Source organism: Pistacia vera, unplaced genomic scaffold, assembly GCF_008641045.1.
Source record: "Pistacia vera cultivar Batoury unplaced genomic scaffold, PisVer_v2 Contig971, whole genome shotgun sequence".
Lineage (NCBI taxonomy): Eukaryota > Viridiplantae > Streptophyta > Magnoliopsida > Sapindales > Anacardiaceae > Pistacia > Pistacia vera.
In genome coordinates, this window is record NW_022196858.1 from 486,610 (window position 1) to 498,333 (window position 11,724).

The window sequence follows — 11,724 nt, forward strand, 5'->3', positions numbered from 1 at the left end:
GTTTGCAATTAACATAACAATTGACTTGTACGTATTATGAATCTATGATGTTACCTATTGTACCATATATTAACTTCAATTTATACGTCTATGCTCATCAAACAATCAATATTTGTATTAATTAATAATTATGTTACACAATTTGAGTATTCAACAAGCATATTGTACTCAAGATCAGGATTAAATTACAGTGTTATTGCCTAATTAATTAATAATATAAAGTCACCAACAAATTTTAGCAGTGATTTGGTTAACTGGGTACCCATCGACCCTACATAAGCATAATCGTAACTCTAATTTTTCTCCTACCATTTTCCCGCGAGAAGAAAAGTGGTGAAACCAAAATAATTAAAAATAATAATAAAAGAGAGAAAGTAAAACGTTAAGACAGGTGAGCCGACATTCAATTGAGTCCATGAACATAGATGTTTCCTAAGCTCTTGAGCTCCCCTATCTCATCAACTGACGTACATTTCGAGTTTCACTCATCATTCTTCAATTCCTTTTAAATCCAAACATACAGTCAACTACTACAATCACCAATGGATCCCTGCCCATTCGTACGTTTGATTGTCGAATCTTTGGCTCTCAAACTCCCACTTGCCGCCCCTAAACCAGCCGGTCCGGGAGTTCATCCATCCGCCACTCCATGTTTTTGCAAGCTCAAGATCAAGAATTTCCCTTCACAAACTGCTCTTGTACCGCTTTCCACATCACCCAACGACTCTCCACCCGAATCCTCTACCTCCGCCTTGGGTTTTCACCTCGACGCTACCGCCATCCGCCGCCTCTCAGCCAAGCCCGTCACTCTTCGCGTCTCCGTCTACACGGGTCGCATGGGTAGCTCGTGCGGCGTTAACTCCGGCAAGTTGCTGGGGCGTGTACACGTAATTATTGACCTCTCAGGAGCTGAGTCTAAGCCAATTGTGTTCCGTAATGGGTGGCTGAAGCTGGGAAGTACTGAGACTGAAAAGCCTTCGGCTCGGCTTCACTTAATGGTCCGGGCTGAACCAGACCCCCGGTTTGTTTTTCAGTTTGGCGGGGAACCGGAGTGTAGTCCTGTCGTTTTTCAGATTCAAGGGAATAATAATATCAGGCAACCTGTTTTCAGCTGCAAGTTCAGCGCTGACCGAAACTCAAGATCCAGGTAACATTTCTTTTTCAACATTTTGATTATATGGGTTTTTTGTAGGGTGATGTAGCCGTATACTGTTGGCGATGGTGGTGGTGGTGGTGGTGGTGGGGTGGTCAAGAATCATTACTTTAATAAATTTTTTTTCCTGAGAAATTATTGTTTGTCGCATTAATTCGGAGAGTGTTGAGATAATTCCGTATTTGGATATGCTTTTTTGATAAAGTAGGGATCATGTGGGTTGTCAAATTTCTTTGCTTAGCTGGTGACTCACATCACATGTCTTATTATGCTAAGTTGGCCACCACCTTATCTATTTTCCCTTATTTTGTTCCTTTCATGAAATTAACCTCCATTTTTAGTTTCCTTCATGCTAATTTACTTTGAAAATGGCTGATCAAAGTAACCAACAATTGGCCCGTAGTGGACGCTTTAACTTGGTCCCATTCAATCACAATTCCACCCAATAGTCTTTATCATTTGGCACCACTATTTCTTTTACTTTTCCTAAGTTTAGTAGGTTCAATTAACGCTCACGATTCATTCCTTGATTTCTCTGTTGTTCTTGGTTATCTTGTCTTCAAATAATTTCAGTCTATGGCCACATGAGAATGTCAACTTAACCGACCATGCACCGTGACTAATCACGAACTTCTATGGTTAAGAAAATTAAACAATAAAAAGCACTCAAATTTCTAACTAAAATCACTAATTTGATTATTAATAATGGTATCCGTTGCTAGTTTGGTCAAACGAATCAGAACTTGAAATCTATATATACTGTATCAAACTAGTTTTGATTCCCTCCATGTGCAAGAATATTTGGTCGTTACGTACATCACGTTAATTCAATTTCCTGTCAACTGTTCTGACATATCTATATTTGAAGTCGGTTGGGTTCTAAGATTTTGTTGTTTGTGATTCTTGAAACCAGATCTCTGCCATCAGATTTTACCAACAATAACGCCAACAATCGAGGATGGATGAGAACATTTTCAGGCGAAAGAGAACGACAAGGAAGGGAGCGCAAAGGATGGATGATAATGATATACGACTTATCCGGCTCTCCAGTGGCAGCCGCCTCCATGATCACTCCATTTGTTCCGTCACCAGGATCCGACCGCGTGTCCCGTTCAAACCCTGGCGCATGGCTGATCCTCCGGCCTCACGGTTTCTCCGTAAGCAGTTGGAAACCATGGGGCCGTCTCGAAGCATGGCGTGAGAGATGCCCGATTGATGGGTTAGGTTACAAGTTTGAGCTCGTTACCGATAGCGGCCCTAACAGTGGAATCTCCATTGCTGAAGCGACAATGAATGTAAAAAAGGGAGGCCAATTTTGCATTGATAGTAGGATTATGAGAGATTCTTTAGTGAGTTTAAGATGTCCAGTTAAAGGATTCGTGATGGGTTCGAGTGTAGAAGGTGAAGGAAAGGTTAGTAAACCTGTGGTACAAGTTGGGGTGCAGCACGTGACTTGCATGGCGGATGCTGCACTGTTTATAGCACTTTCAGCCGCCATTGATCTGAGCATGGACGCTTGCAGACTTTTCTCACATAAACTTAGAAAGGAGCTTTGCCACGATGAACAAGATGTCTTCTCTTAAAACGGATTCTTTCTTGTGCAGTGATAACCAATTATGAGTAAAGCACTAATGGTTGGAGCATAGAAGATATATATTTTGCGACTTCCTTTGATCTTTTTCCCCAGGTTTAGAAGTGTGGATGCCGATCGCTTTCCGGATTTTGGGAGGCTCTTTTTCCGGTTGATTAATTCCCCGTGATTTTGGTCCTTTGAGTTGATATATAAATCGATGATTTCTTGCTGGTTTTGATTCTGAAATTAGTTTTGGGTTTTGTCGACATTTAATTTATTTATGCGTAGAGGTTTTGATCCTCTGGCTCTGAGTTTATACCTTACAGATTGGAAGTTCAAAGTGTACAGAAAAACAAATTAAGGAAAAATGTTTGTTGATATTTTATTTATTCTTTTTTATTAATCTTTTTGTTATTACACTTTAGCAATTGGTTTTTACAAAAAATTGATTGGTTTATCATGTATATATTTCATGAATTAACATGGACTTGAATACTTACCTACTGTACTACTACTTAAAAATAAAAATAAACAAGAGGAAAATAATAAATTTGTCCTAGCATTATGATATTAAAATAGTAAACTTTAATTAATTAGTATATTACATATTTATGAGGCCTTGATCGGCTTTATGTTTGAAAGTATTTAAGAAATTGGGAATTCCAGTTCATTCTGCAAACCTGACTTTTACGTCGTTTAATTCCTGATTTTGATGGTTCTTTATAAAATTTTAAATTGGTAAATTATTATTTTTTTCTCAATCAAAAGATAGCACCGTATATGAATTTAATTAATTAGATAAAGTAATAAACAGAAAAGTTATAACATGATGCTTACGTTTGAAAAAACTTTCCCAACTAGAAATGGTCTCTTGTTAGACCTAACTGATTTTCCTTTGCATGTACAATGGGACAATAATACTAGGTGTACAAAAAAGTTTTATACGATGTAACAGAAAATAAATTAAAAAATAAATACAAAAAGTCAGACATATTATAATTACCCTTCATTTTACTTCTTATACTGTTCACTTTGGATAAAAACTTTTGTAATAAGTGCAGTTTTACTTTAATGGAAATCATTACCATAGCCTTCCCTTCTAAATTTGAAAAATACATGTGCCAGTTTGATTATGGGCCGAAACAAAAACGACAAAAACGAAGGTCCTTCAAAAACACAATATTCTGATTTTGTAATTTATTAAAGAGTTAACTACTTTTTCCCACCCAAGGTTTGCCTTAATGCTTTAAAATATCACTTTCTCACCTAAAATTTATATTCTATTAATATCTAAAGTACACTTCACTTTCTCAGTCGATATTCAGCAAGTTATCAGGAGCCAAAATAAGAGAAGTTTTGTAGAGGAGAGACTGGTAGATCGAATTATGGTGACCGATTGAATATTCGTTAATGGAATCAACTGAAAATAAGCTAAGAATAGAAAATCTTAGCTTTGTGATGGTCAACAATCAGTGAGAAATAAGATGTCGGAGAGAATTTTCACCCTAGAAATTGATTGGAATCGACTTTAGATAGTAACGGAATATTAACTTTGGGTGAGAAAGTGGTATTTTAAAACTTTTGGGTGGGAAAGTCATTAAGGCAAACCTTGGGTTGGGAAAAAGTGTTTACTCTTTATTAAAATGATTTTAAACTATATTTAATTAAATAAAACCCCATCTTCTTAAGGACATTGTCTGCCAATAATTAATCCTTTTTTAGTTCATTATAATTAAACAAAACTCCATTACCTTTTTTTTTTTTCAAAGGAGATTATCATAATTTTTAGGGGAAGTTATTGGACCTCCACAAATTTTGGAACATGACAAAAATACCCACAGTTGTTTATTTAAATCATGTAATAACAATAACACACATACATAAAAGAAAGAATGCACCTCATCCTTAAACTATCACCACCGCCATCAAACTAAACTCAGCTAAAACATTAAGAATAATGCTAGCCTTACTCACTTCTCTTACTCACATTTATTAAAAAAGTGAAAAACTGGATAGGGTTAACATTTTAACAAAGTTGAGTAAGAAAAGTGAGTAGCGGTAGTGAGTAAGACTAGCATTACTCAAACATCAACTCTTCGCTTATTGATGCACAAATCCCCAATCACTATTTCTTCATTTCAAAACCACAAAAACTGATTCAACCGCAAACCATAGTGTTTATTTATGTTGTCAAATCTATAATACCTTATTTCAGGATGTAATTGATTCATTTAAGAATGTTTAAATTTGAGAGTGTCACAGCCGGTTTAAGGTTAAATTGATTGTTATGCTACATAATTTTTGGACTTGATTTTAGAAGTTAATAAATAAAATAATATTATTATTTCACATATAAAATTATCAACATAATAAGGGTAAAATAGGTATTTAAATGGTGAAAGATCAATTAATAGTTTGCATTAATGAATACTATTTGAGTGTTGTTAATTTCCAAAATTTGTGGGTGTTCATTGTCTTCACCCAAATCTAGGGTGACCAAATGAAGTTTTATCTAATTTTCTTAATCCTTTGAGGGGGTCGTATATGGGGACAGATTGGGTAAAAGAAAGAAACAAAAAAGAAAAATATTTTCAACGTGCTTTAAATAAAAAACAGTCTGGGTAATTATAAGCCACTCAAAAAACAGAAAGGGGAAAAGCCAGAAGGCTTCCCCAGATGGATTCCCGCAGCTTCCTCCTTTCAATCTCCCTCATTCTCTTCATAATAACATTAACCTCTCACGCTTCAGCCCAGTCAATCATACAAATCCCATCTCACAAAACCCAAATCACCGGCGACCGCAAAATCCGGGTGGACGATGGAATGTATTGTGACAGCTGGAGATTCTCTGTGGAGACGAACGATGCAGGAATTTGGGAGTATGTTCCCTCCAGATGCGCAAAATATGTCCAAGACTACATGACCGGCGACCGTTACTTGTCTGACTCTGAGGTGGTCTCTTCTTACGCCCTCAACTTCGCCAAGAACGTGAACGTGTCAGATGATGGAAAGGACGCTTGGGTTTTCGATATCGACGAGACCTTGCTCTCCAACTTGCCTTACTACGAGAAAAATGGATTCGGGTGCGTTTGATTGGTTTGGTTTTTGATACTGTTAATGTTATTGAATCATGTGTCGTGACATGTTTCTGCGTGTCGTTTTATATGTTAGGTGTGCATGTGATTAGATGTACAGTTAATGATGGAGGAATTATCAAATGGGTGCTACCTCATTATAACATTTTGTTGGTGATTGTAGAATTTGTTGCGTAAAAGTTTTAGCTTGCACCTATCTTTAGTGTCTAGAGGACAATCTTGAATGTAAGTAGATGGCAAAACAGTGTATGTGAACCACCACTGCAGTGGATAGGTCAACTAGTACTCTAGGTGTATTACATTACTCAAGAGCTCTTAAATTCGATCTACCTCGGCTGGTAATAGGGGTGACCACTGAACACTTATCCGATCGTTAGCTTTAGGACATCAGAGGATTAGTTAAGCTACACGTAAGCTACTTTAGACATCCCGGTAAAAAAAAAAAAAGTGCATGTGCATTTAGATTGAAATCATTGAATGAATCCACCTAAGAGTTGTCCTTGGAGGCTCAGTTTAAATGGAGGATTCTTTTCAAGACTTGTTTCTATATATGACCATGTATATGATAAGCTAGTAGGATATTTATTGATCTCTTATCAGTTTTTTTTTTTTTTTTCCATTTAATATTGATTTGTTCGCTTAGTTATACAAATCTTAACAACAGGAAGCATTTTACCTAGTTTCTATGAGATTATACAACTAATTCAATTTTGTTTTTTTTTTTTAAACCTTCATTAAGGCAAATGTTACATTATATTTTCTCACAGACGCTATGATAGCGAGCTATTTGTTTTGTTAACTGATGTAATCTCCATAACTAAGAGGGCTATGCTTGTGCTCCTTTTATTATAGATTCAACCAAACACACTCTAAAAAAGTTGAAATTCAACTTCATATAGAAACTGATGCATATGGGGGAATGTTAAGGACAGAACAGAAGGAATATATGTATAAATCTCAGCAGACAGCAGACCTGAAGTGGAATAAACTTAGAAATTATTCAAAACCCTGGTTATGAAGCGCCAATACATTCAGTTTTACATCAGAGGATAAAGAGTTACAATATAGAAACAGTTTGATATTAATTTATTTATAAGTGTGAAAGTATTGTGACAACTCCTGACATGAAATAATCTATCTTATTATAAGTTCATGTTTGCTTATAAAATCATTTTTGTTTTGGGGAGCTCTCTTGTGATCACCCTTTCTGAAATTGAAATTGTTTTTGTGCCTATCATTGATATTGTTATTTTACATATTTTCTTAATTAAGATAAAGATTGTTGCCTTAAGTCACTAAAGCCTTCTTGTTCTGTTCATAGATCAGAATCTTTCAATGAAGAATCTTTTGATATGTGGGTGGATCTGGCTGAGGCTCCTGCCTTACCAGCAAGTTTGAATTTTTACAAGGAGCTCAAACAGCTAGGATTTACAATATTTCTGTTAACTGGGCGGAGTGAAGATCAAAGAAATGTGACGGATAAAAATCTTGTATTTGCTGGATACAGTGGTTGGGAAAAGCTCTTCTTGAGGTAAATGAACTTATATGAATTGTGATGATTAATTTCGTTATGCTTGCTCCTTGTGGTGTGAAATCTAAAATGAAATAGACTAAGTGGCCTTTTCTTAACAATCAGGTTTTTCATTTATTTGTTATCAATCTAATGAGACCCCTAACATGCTGGTATATGGTAGGAAACATAAGGGCATGAAGTACAGGATTGTGGGTAGCTTGGTAGGAAAGTCCTTTGTGCGTGTGGTGTTAAGGTTTGTTTTAGAAGGGACAGATGGCATTAGGAGAATGGGTAAATGATGGATTATGTTATGGAGAGACATATCAGTAGAATAAAAGAGAGTGACAGGGAGTATTGAGGGGATATCCAGAAAAGTAGAAAGGGGGAATTAGGGGAGGTCCTGGCCCTCGAAGTCCAGCGGGCTTTTGTTATTTCTTTTGTTCTAATATCCTTCTTTTCATTTGGCTGTGTTGATTAGCTTCGGCTGTTCATACTTGGTGTAGTGTTTGATCCACGTTAATATATAGATATTTTCTGTTTTCCTGAGTTACTGCTGTGTTCTTGCTGTTTTTCTGGGTTATTGCTTATTTTGATTGTTGTTGGCTTGTTGTTTGAAAGGTTGGAGTGCGTTCCTATCACACTCTTAATTACCCAAAGTGCTGGCCTTTGGTTGAACATTAAGGCTAACACATTAAACTCTTTTGTAAATGATACAGGGGACTTTCAGATCAAGGCAAACCGGCCGATCTTTACAAATCTGAGAAGAGATCAGAGTTGGTGAAGGAAGGTTATAAAATTCATGGGAGCTCTGGAGATCAGTGGAGTGACTTAGTGGGTTTTGCTGTGGCTGAAAGGTCCTTCAAACTCCCAAATCCAATGTATTACATTCCTTAAACAAAATATAAAAGGAATTTGTTCGTATGATCCTGTTGTACTGTTATTTTGCTTCATGTAATTGGATGAACATACTTGTTTGCTTCATTTTAATAAGATACCACTGCGAATTCATGGTTGTTACCTTAGAAAAGCGTCTGCACGTGAATGGGTTTTAGATGGCCTTTCTACGTGCTTGTGTTTATAACTATTTATCCACATTGTTGATGATTAGGTAGTAAGGTATGTTTATAAACTCACTAATTTGGTAAAAAGGAGATGCTTTGGTTGTGAACTTGTCTGAATAGCCCTATGTAGATTATGACCTGTTTAATATTTTGAATTATAGAAGACAATTTCCTTTTCTCGTAGAGGACGCATAAAGCAATTTCAATTGGATATAAACTAGATCTATCTGATTGTGGAGTCATCCCAAGTAGTAGTTGAAACACTAACTCCCCTACTGACAAGTGACAAAAGCCATCGCCTATTTACCCAATAATTTTAAATGAATCCTACCCACATTTATGTCATCTCCGTTTGGTTCAAAATTTGGGGGTTTTGGGAAAAGTTTTTTAAAAAAAGTTGAATTGGGTGGGTATTACGATGTAGAATTTATAAATCAATAAAATACTCTTTATGTTTATTTTTTTACAAAATACCCCCTATAATAAAACATTAAAAGTTAACAAAAATACCCCTAATCCACCCTCAAACACCCCCAACCGGTGACCACCATCGGAGGTGGCCGGAGTCGCCGTATGGGCGCATGACCGGTTGGATCTTGCCGGTCATGCGTCGCTATAGCCTTTTCCGGCCAGATCCACGGTGGATCTGGCCGGAAAAGGCCAGATCTACGGTCAGATCTGGCCGTCAACGGTCAGATCTGGCTGTATTTGCTCTCAATGACGGCCAACAAACGGTCGTCGTTGATGGTCAACGACGACCGTTTGTTGGCTGTCGTGACCGAGTGTTACGGCCAAAGATCTGATCAAAAAAGGCTAGATCGACGCATTACCGGCCAGATTCAGCTGGTAGTGCGCCATCCTACCAGATTCCGGCCATTTTCCAGTGGTGGTGGCCAGAATCTGGCAAATGTGGATTATTAGGGTGTTTTTGTAATTTTAAAAAAAATATTTAGGGGTATTTAATTAAATTATTAAATTTAAGGGATTTAAAAAAAGTTGAATAATATTGGGAGTAGTATTCCCAAAAATCTGAGTTTTTGGGTATTTTACTGTTTAACTTTTTTGGGAATACTAAAAATAGTATTCCCAAAACTGAAACAAACTACAGCCATTGAGTTTTGACTTTTGAGAAGCAAGGAGCAGCGGTAGGCATGGAATTTTACTACGGTAATTCTAAGAGAGACCAAGTACAAGTAGTCAACCTGTGGCTTTGAGTTACCACTTACCATCACACAAAATGAAAAACACGCCTGTCTTCTGATGGGCAACGATAAAATTAACTCAAGTATTCATTATTCAACAAAAAATTATAAATCAAATAGTGGGTAAATGAGCACCTATGTTGACATAATCGAATGCCTAAACAAATATTACCATTTACAGGGTTCTGGGTTGAGACTCGGGAGTGTAGTTAGACAACCGTAACACAGTAGCACAGAATGACAACCAAAAGATCAGAGTCAGAGGTCATGTCATGTCACACAGCTAGCAAAAACTGTTTTAGATTAGTTTAAATGTTTAATTAATGATAATAACATGAAGATCGTTGCTAGTCAACATCTGATAAAGATATTTGGACCTGTGATACATTTTAATTACTTTGGAGAAACTCTCATGAATAGCACCTCGTCTATGATTTCTGGGCATGTCTTCACTACTAATTACTAAAGACGTTTATAATGATGACTTACAGATGTAAAGAGTCCATAAAGAAGTTAAATTAAGAAGCTATAAATCATAATTTCTATAGAAATTAAAACAGCCATAACCATCCTGTTATACAATACTGGTATAAGTAAGTAACTCTCTCTCTCTCTCTCTCTCATGGGCTTTCAAGGAGATTGATGAGCTGAGTTACCGATTAATGACCCACAAACAAGAGGCTGTACAGAAGGAACTCTCAGACAACTCAATCCTCCTCCAGGAATCGTGGAGCAGTCTGGTTGAGGTCTCTGCATGCCTCTTCCAGGAATGCAATTTGATGCGAAATCAAATCCCACATTCCTGAAAAACAACTTGGCACATTGCTGGCTAAACCCAGAAAAGAAATTGTAAGCAACCGTCAGATTCATTAGGCTTTTAAGAGAACAAACCAGGTCCGGCAGTTCTCCAGAAAGCTCATTGTGAGCCAAATTCAGAACCTCAACCGCATTTAGACAAGAAATAGTATCTGGCAAACGACCCATCAATGAGTTGTAACTTACATCAAAAACTTGCAAATCAGAAAATAGCCCAACTCCCTGCGGAATGCAACCTGTTAACTGGTTATTGAGTAACAAAATCTCCTTCAATTTAGAATTGCTGAAGGCAAAACGAACTGGGATACTTCCGGTGAACTTGTTGTTGGCTAAATTGATGACAGAAGCAGGGGAATTGGGCAAATTTTGTGGAAGTTCACCAGTAAATTGGTTGTTATTGACAAAGATTGCATCAAGTCCCTTGGTAAAGAGATCTTCAGGGAGGGTTCCAGAAAAGCTGTTGAATCTAAGGTCTAAATAAACGAGGTTTGGAATGTATAGAGTAACAGTAGGAAAAGAACCAGAGAAATTGTTATTACTGATGTCTAACTCTTGGAGAGAAGTGAGGTCTTTGAGAGTATCAGGAATTGTGCCTGAAAATCTATTGCTATTGAGGTGAAGCAAAGTCATGTCTGTGAGTACAGAGAGTTCATTAACAAGAGTACCTTGAAGATTTGCATGGTTGAGATCTATTCCTGAGACAACCCGGACAGGTGTTTCTGAACAAAACACTCCCTTGTAAGAACAAACATCTGAGCCAACCCATGTCCGCAAAATTCCCAATGGGTCATCAGTAACTGCGGATTTCCACGCCTGGAGTGCAGTGTAAGCAGCGTTGAGATCACTTGAACCTGAAGACCCACTTGGGGTTGTACCACCAATCCAAACACCAGTTCCTCCGCCACCGGCACCTGCATTGCCGATACCGATGCCAACACCACCGCCAACACCGAAGCCAGCTTCTGTAAAAATCAGGTGGAGCAGGAGAAAAGCTAGCACGCAGCTCTTCTCCATTGTTCTCTAAGCTTAACTATGAATGTGGTTATTTGATAGGGTTGTTTGTAAAGTTGTCCAAAACAGGGCTTCTACCACATTCAATGACGAAAATGGTGGGGTTTATTGGTCATCTGGGTGCCCCTTGGGGCTCTATTATTACTACACTTTACTTTTTAGTTTTTACTGCACATGTTGACTTGTATGGCCAAAATGCTCACGGTGCAGAACTGCAGACGGGTTGGTGAGTTGGGAATTAATTATTCACCAAAACTACAGCTAGCTTTGGATGAGTTAAAGTTCTTCAACTTCAATGCA

General features: G+C 37.3%; 3 protein-coding genes across 3 annotated transcripts; 2 read left to right on the forward strand and 1 right to left on the reverse strand.

Annotated features, from left to right (window-relative positions):
• The first annotated feature begins 402 nt into the window (after positions 1-402).
• LOC116121271 lies at positions 403-3,097 on the forward strand. The gene is made up of 2 exons (XM_031407233.1): positions 403-1,147; positions 2,067-3,097. Exons 1-2 carry the CDS (start codon positions 543-545, stop codon positions 2,734-2,736), a joined length of 1,275 nt encoding a protein of 424 aa, XP_031263093.1. The 5' UTR covers positions 403-542; the 3' UTR covers positions 2,737-3,097.
• Positions 3,098-5,345: 2,248 nt separating this feature from the next.
• On the forward strand, positions 5,346-8,356 carry LOC116121263 (acid phosphatase 1). Its single transcript, XM_031407227.1, has 3 exons — positions 5,346-5,809; positions 7,143-7,352; positions 8,051-8,356. The coding sequence occupies exons 1-3, from the start codon at positions 5,403-5,405 to the stop codon at positions 8,226-8,228; spliced, it is 795 nt and encodes a 264-aa protein (XP_031263087.1). The 5' UTR covers positions 5,346-5,402; the 3' UTR covers positions 8,229-8,356.
• A 1,676-nt stretch (positions 8,357-10,032) lies between these two features.
• LOC116121275 (leucine-rich repeat extensin-like protein 4) lies at positions 10,033-11,522 on the reverse strand. Its single transcript, XM_031407238.1, has one exon. It carries the CDS (start codon positions 11,425-11,427, stop codon positions 10,228-10,230), a length of 1,200 nt encoding a protein of 399 aa, XP_031263098.1. The 5' UTR covers positions 11,428-11,522; the 3' UTR covers positions 10,033-10,227.
• Positions 11,523-11,724: the final 202 nt, after the last annotated feature.

Bases quoted from the DNA above. Each gene is read 5' to 3' on its own strand.
- LOC116121271 (XM_031407233.1), top strand. From the start codon at position 543: ATGGATCCCTGCCCATTCGTACGTTTGATTGTCGAATCTTTGGCTCTC. The intron at 1,148-2,066 runs GTAACATTTCTT...TCTTGAAACCAG, and splicing joins GACCGAAACTCAAGATCCAG to ATCTCTGCCATCAGATTTTA.
- LOC116121263 (XM_031407227.1), top strand. From the start codon at position 5,403: ATGGATTCCCGCAGCTTCCTCCTTTCAATCTCCCTCATTCTCTTCATA. The intron at 5,810-7,142 runs GTGCGTTTGATT...TTCTGTTCATAG, and splicing joins TACGAGAAAAATGGATTCGG to ATCAGAATCTTTCAATGAAG. The intron at 7,353-8,050 runs GTAAATGAACTT...TAAATGATACAG, and splicing joins TGGGAAAAGCTCTTCTTGAG to GGGACTTTCAGATCAAGGCA.
- LOC116121275 (XM_031407238.1), bottom strand. From the start codon at position 11,427: ATGGAGAAGAGCTGCGTGCTAGCTTTTCTCCTGCTCCACCTGATTTTT.